The sequence below is a fragment of the Camelina sativa genome, chromosome 13 (genome assembly GCF_000633955.1).
Source record: "Camelina sativa cultivar DH55 chromosome 13, Cs, whole genome shotgun sequence".
NCBI lineage: Eukaryota > Viridiplantae > Streptophyta > Magnoliopsida > Brassicales > Brassicaceae > Camelina > Camelina sativa.
The window spans coordinates 5849760-5855569 of record NC_025697.1 but is presented as its reverse complement, the minus strand read 5'-3'; the positions used below and the strand labels follow the sequence as shown (position 1 = coordinate 5855569).

The window sequence follows — 5810 nt, the reverse complement described above, 5'->3', positions numbered from 1 at the left end:
ATCTCAATTTAAAAAAAAAAAAAAAAATACAAATTTAATTTCAAATTTTGACGAAGTTATTTTATTTAAAAGTAATCTTTGTGTATTTAAGAATTTTTAACTCTAAATACTTTATTATAGTCTGATTTAAATCGGGTAGGAGGAATGTTTTTTTGAGGTCACATGTGATAATGCCGACAGGAAGAAACAGACAAATTTAAAGTGGAGCGACGCAAATCAAATTAGACTAAACAATGTTGTCGACCGATCTATCTTTCAGGCTTTTGGTATGGTTTATCTCATTTTACCAAATCCAATTCCTTCACGTGTGTATATTATACTATAATGTTATTTCGATATTTTTTTTTTTAACTTGTCTTGTTAGGGAAAAAAAGACATCATCAAAATTAAAGCACCAGATTCTTTAGTACTACTTTATACTCGAGAAAAAAACAACTTTATTGTTGAGAATCATAAACAATAGTAGGAGTATTAAAAAGTGTAAATCATTTAAGCAAAAGGTAGATAAGAATAACTTCGTCCGTTGTATTGATTCCAAAGATTTGGAATCAAAATTGTAACACATTTGTTTTGGTGAATGGATAACCCAACCATGATTTCTTTATGATTAAGTATAAATGTCGAAGTTGACGTCTAAATGCCATTGAAATGGCCGTACAGACTGTTTTGAAAAAAAAAATATACTGACTTTAATAAATTCAGAATATGACGTCCAATGTGTGATATCCTGAGTGCTTTGAGACTCATACGAATATGCTGCTTTTCTTAATACTATTACTACCAATTCCATATCTAATTTAATACTAATTTTTATTATATTTTGTTTTGTTAGTCGCTAATTTTATAGTTTTAGTGGTGGTCATAATTGACTCCCTTGTGTTTGTGTACTTTGTGCTGCCGCAGAAAGAGGCCAAAGTACTATGTGACTGTGCGTGTGGACAGTTCCACGTCAGCGGTATTAGGAGGAACCCACCATAAAAAATCACGAGGGTTGAGAGAGCAACGCGTGTTGCCCACACACTTCACCACAGACAAGCTTCACTACAGCGCGCTGCTCCCACCCTCCTGCACGTGGGGTCATCACAGACAGTGACACTTGCTTGGTACATGTGACATCATCACACATTCGCAAGACACAACTAGCTAGCTATGATCCCAATTTTATTGGGCCTTTTCTTATGGGTCCGAAAACAATAGCATTTTGGGTTTGATCATAGTACATATGATTTTCATTTTTTGTTTTCTTCAAAATTTTGTATTCCAAATTTTGTCAAAAGAAAAAAAAAATTAAAAGAGGAAAAAAGAAAAAAGAAACCAACTCCACCCAAATTTAATTGCGGATAACTGATATGACATACAGAGGCTCTATGATGATAAGTAGTAACCCAAGAAAGAATTATCCTCTGCTTACATCCATTGGACCAAAAAGAAGATAGATAAAAATAGAAAAAAAAAAAATCTAAGGTGTGTGAAGCTCTTCAGCTCATCCATGGCGACGATACCCACCACTGCCACCGCTACTATGTGTCCCTCTCCTCCTCTCCCTACTATTTCTCCTTTACTCAGAATCACTCACCAATGCCAACCATCTCCTTCTTTATCATCATCTCCTTTTTCCATAAAGCTTACTACTCCTCTGTTTTGCGGTGAGGCCACGCTAGATAGAGCGACGGCTGATAGCTCCGTGAGGATCAAACCTGAGAAATGGGGTACTCAATCAGAGAAAAGGAGGAAGAGAAGGAGGAGAAGAAGAGGAGGTTTCGAGAGTTTGGAGATGGAAGAAGAGGAAAATGCTGGCACCGAAGAAGCAGAACCAGAGACGATTAGTGTTCCTGTTGTTGGAGCTTCACGATCTGGTTTTTTGAGTCGTTTAGAGGAGGTTCAGCTTTGCTTGTACCTCAAGGTAGTATATCATTTTATTATCCAATGGAAAGATTTCAAACTTTCTTTTATCCTTTTTGGTAACTGTACCTTTTTCTACAGGAAGGAGCAAAACTTGAAAATTTGGGAACAAGTATTGAAGAGAACCAAATGGTATCAGTTTTGTTGTCAAGTGGCAAAGGGAAGAAGAAGCGTAGTGCAAATGAAATATTATGCAGAAGAAAAGAAGCTAGAGAAAAGATTACACGGTGTTACCGTAGGCTTGTAGTCTCTATTGCAACAGGGTACCAAGGGAAAGGGTTGAATCTGCAAGACCTGATTCAAGAAGGAAGCATAGGGCTCCTTCGAGGAGCTGAGAGATTTGATCCTGACCGTGGCTACAAACTATCAACTTATGTCTACTGGTGGATCAAACAAGCCATCCTAAGGGCTATTGCACACAAGTCTAGACTTGTTAAATTGCCGGTGAGTCCCCAAATCTCTCACATTTTGATTGGATTAAGAGATGAATATGTTGTTAGATATATGCATCAACCATAGTACTATTTCTATACATAGAAAAAGTAAACTCCAATAGGATGCTCTTTGTTCTGGGAAGTGAAGTAATTAGTGAATACATCGTTTTAGTTTGTTGTGTGTAGGGAAGCATGTGGGAGATGACAGCAAAAGTTGCAGAAGCTAGTAATGTTTTGACCAGAAAACTAAGGCGGCAACCTAGCTGTGATGAGATTGCTGAGCACCTCAACATCCATGTATCAGCGGTTAGACTTGCTGTGGAGCGGAGCAGATCCCCTGTTTCTTTGGACAGAGTCGCGTCTCAAAATGGCCGCATGACATTGCAGGTACTTCAAATTTTTCCATGAAAAATGCAAAGTAGAGAGATAATTTGGACTGATGATTTCTCATGTTCAGGAGATTGTACGTGGACCAGATGAAACAAGGCCAGAGGAGATGGTGAAAAGAGAACATATCAAGCATGAGATTGAGCAGCTTTTGGGAAGTCTCACCGCGAGAGAATCTCGAGTATTGGGACTCTACTTTGGGCTTAATGGAGAGACTCCAATGTCCTTTGAAGAGATTGGTAAGTCGTTGAAGCTTTCAAGAGAGAGGGTGAGGCAAATCAATGGCATTGCTTTGAAGAAGCTACGAAATGTACATAATGTGAATGATTTGAAAATATACTATTCCTCTAGTGAATGAAGCAAATACTTGGTTGTTCCAAAATATTAATATATAGTAATTACAACTAAAAACACATATTGGATTTGGGTCATATATACTGTACAAGTGGAGAAAACGAATTACAAAAGGTTTTATTACTGCTCTCCTTTATGGAGATTATGGAGAATATAGAGTGAAGCAGAGGACAAGAAGATGCAAACGGAATAACTGAGCAAATCAAGACCAGTGGCGATGGTAACCATCTTGCTTCTCTCGAACATCTTCACAAGAAGAATCATAACAATAACATGCCCAACTTTGGTTTTCAGCTCATCTAATGAACTGATCTTCATCCACTTCGGTCTCTCCTTCATGGCAAACATTCCAAAGAGAGAAGAGTTTTTAAGTGCACGATCGGATTCCGTAGGGACATCATGAGGCGAGTGACTGATGAAGAGTCCATACAAACCCATACTAAATATCAGCATAACTGTTCCAGCCAGATAAACATCTACAATCAAATTTCACAAAAGGTATATATGAGTAAAACAAACTGGGATTATATCATATATTAGCAATCAGTTTTACCAATAGCTTCGACCAGGCGTAAAACCATTTGGCCTGTGTGGATGCCTTTGGCACAGTTAGTCCAGTAGACTTTATATGCCTCAACGATGTAGACACACCCCTACATATAGCGAGAGTCAATTACATTAGTACCATAATGGTGTATATGTGTAGCGAAAACATTACAGACTAAAACTAAACCACGAAGTTATTTACATTGAGGAAGCAGAGTAGCGAACCAGCCAACGAACCTCCTACAGCCAAAAGCGCCAAGAACCGGAAATCAAATATAATCTGCTCCATCCACACACAGATACATCAAAAAAAAAAAAAAAGAAACACTCCAAAGTCTCTAATAAATATAGAATGTTTTGAATCAGTGAGTTTTACCCTCTCAACGTTGGCTTCGGTGGAACGAAAGAACTGAGCAAATGGGCTGTTGTCCTTGGGAGTTTTTGTTCCATAAGAACTGGTCAACGTGGTACCGTTGACGGGGATCGAGGTAGGGGTCGATGCCGATGACTCCGAAGACGATGATGAGCCAAGAGTTGCTAACGGCAAGTGGAAACGGCGGCGCGTAGGTAATTTCACTAGTAGATATCTCGGGACGTAAATGGAGAGCGGAGTGGCTGAGATTAACGAGGAGAGAGCCATTAGATAAAGTAATTGGTCTAAACAAGGCGGCGGAGGCACAAGTAGAAGAAAAGATCGGTGCGTCGGCGGGTGAGGAACGCGGAGGATTAGGCGGGAGAGAAATATGTGGTGTGTGGATGATGTTTTTTTTTTTTTTTTTTCTTGCCTTTATTAATTTAAAACCAAAACGGTCAATTCATGTATTATAACGTCGGACTAGTCCTTCGTTTTTAATTTACACGTTCCTATAAAAGGCCTAAACCTACCTTAACTTTTTCGTGTTTTTCTCCAACTTTTACATTTAAGATGAATCTAGAATCATTGATGTCTTATCATCTGAACTCAAATTATTATTAAATACTTCGAAATTTGAGGTTAAAAGTCAAAAAGAAGAGTTCAACCATATTTTATATTCTCTTTTTTTTTTTTTTTCAAGAAAAGAGAAATATTTGATCAGAATCATCTATATACTAAAATATTTACGGTGGCAAAAATAAAACTACGTATTAGTGGAAAATTTGTACTAGTAGTTGGTAGATTCAATCGTTGATCTAGATCCGTTAAAAAATATTAAACCACTCCGAGTGTCACGCCGGTTCGTGGTTGGTGAGATTTAAAATAGTATAAGGTTTTATATTAGTGGAGTATAATAAATTAATACTTTTTCGTATTAATTTAATATTTTAGAATTTTTATATGAATTAAAAAAAATATTTAATATTTAACGATAATTATATTATATATTTATAATAAAATATTTTATAATTACTAATTAATAGTATTTTATCAAACTTTTAAATCCTCAATTTAATGGTTTTTGAAATTTATAATTTTTTAGTATTAATTGGTAAAACTTAAAAGTATACATAAAATCATTTTTTGTGATATAAAAAAAAATATTAGAAAATCTAGCATTTTGATGGATATACTCTCTACAATACAATATATAGAGTCTATAGACTAAATCGATCTATGAACAATTTTTTAATTAGGCAACTGGAGAGGATACTATGGTAAATTAATCGTGTACACTCTGTGCCACGCTGGTATTGACGGCTTGTGTGACCTCTCTCCCACCACTCTCTCCTCCTCTACTACTACTAATATAAACTTAAGCCAGCCAGCCAGCCAGCACAGTCAGGTGCCTTCTCTCTAATTCATTCATCATCATTATCATCTCTCTCCCTCTCCTCGTAAGCAACTATGTTTTTTTTTCTTCCGATTCAGGTTCTTCTTCTTCTCTACTTGATCCGTATTCTGATTCCATCTCGCCTTTTTTTGCAGATCTCGTCCGTTGTTGCCAGTTGTATAATATCCCCTAAGGCTGTTGCTGATATGGATCTCGCTTCGAATCTTGGTGGCAAGATCGATAAATCCGATGTTCTTACCGCCGTCGAAAAGTATATTATCCGCCTATTTCGTTGTTTTTTTTTTCTCCATTTTTTTGGAAACAACGTTTAGCTGTTTTCCATACGTGTTTCTCTTCTTAAATTTCTTGGGACCAATTCCACGAATCCGTGATGGCATTGGATTTCGCCTCTGTTTTTTTTTTTTTTTTTTTTTTTTTT

At 36.7% G+C, this 5810-nt stretch overlaps 3 protein-coding genes across 4 annotated transcripts in view; 2 read left to right on the top strand and 1 right to left on the bottom strand.

The window, feature by feature from the left end:
- On the top strand, window positions 1367–3154 carry LOC104735383 (RNA polymerase sigma factor sigD, chloroplastic). Its single transcript, XM_010455164.2, has 4 exons — window positions 1367–1903; window positions 1984–2346; window positions 2523–2723; window positions 2794–3154. The coding sequence occupies exons 1-4, from the start codon at window positions 1490–1492 to the stop codon at window positions 3079–3081; spliced, it is 1266 nt and encodes a 421-aa protein (XP_010453466.1). The 5' UTR covers window positions 1367–1489; the 3' UTR covers window positions 3082–3154.
- LOC104735384 lies at window positions 3075–4423 on the bottom strand. 2 transcript variants are annotated; one of them, XM_019234351.1, is made up of 4 exons: window positions 4000–4423; window positions 3826–3903; window positions 3631–3730; window positions 3075–3532 (listed from the first exon to the last, which is right to left on the bottom strand). In XM_019234351.1, exons 1-4 carry the CDS (start codon window positions 4261–4263, stop codon window positions 3198–3200), a joined length of 777 nt encoding a protein of 258 aa, XP_019089896.1. In that variant the 5' UTR covers window positions 4264–4423; the 3' UTR covers window positions 3075–3197. The 2 variants fall into 2 exon arrangements, with proteins under 2 accessions (XP_019089896.1, XP_010453467.1); XM_010455165.2 differs by having other exon boundaries at window positions 3091–3553.
- Window positions 5224–5810, top strand: part of LOC104735382 (cycloartenol-C-24-methyltransferase) — a 3949-nt gene continuing 3362 nt past the window's right edge. The window contains exons 1-2 of the mRNA XM_010455163.2: window positions 5224–5435; window positions 5527–5642. Of these exons, the coding sequence (XP_010453465.1) occupies window positions 5578–5642 (65 nt within the window). The 5' untranslated portion in view covers window positions 5224–5435; window positions 5527–5577. The remainder of the gene's footprint in view (window positions 5436–5526; window positions 5643–5810) is intronic.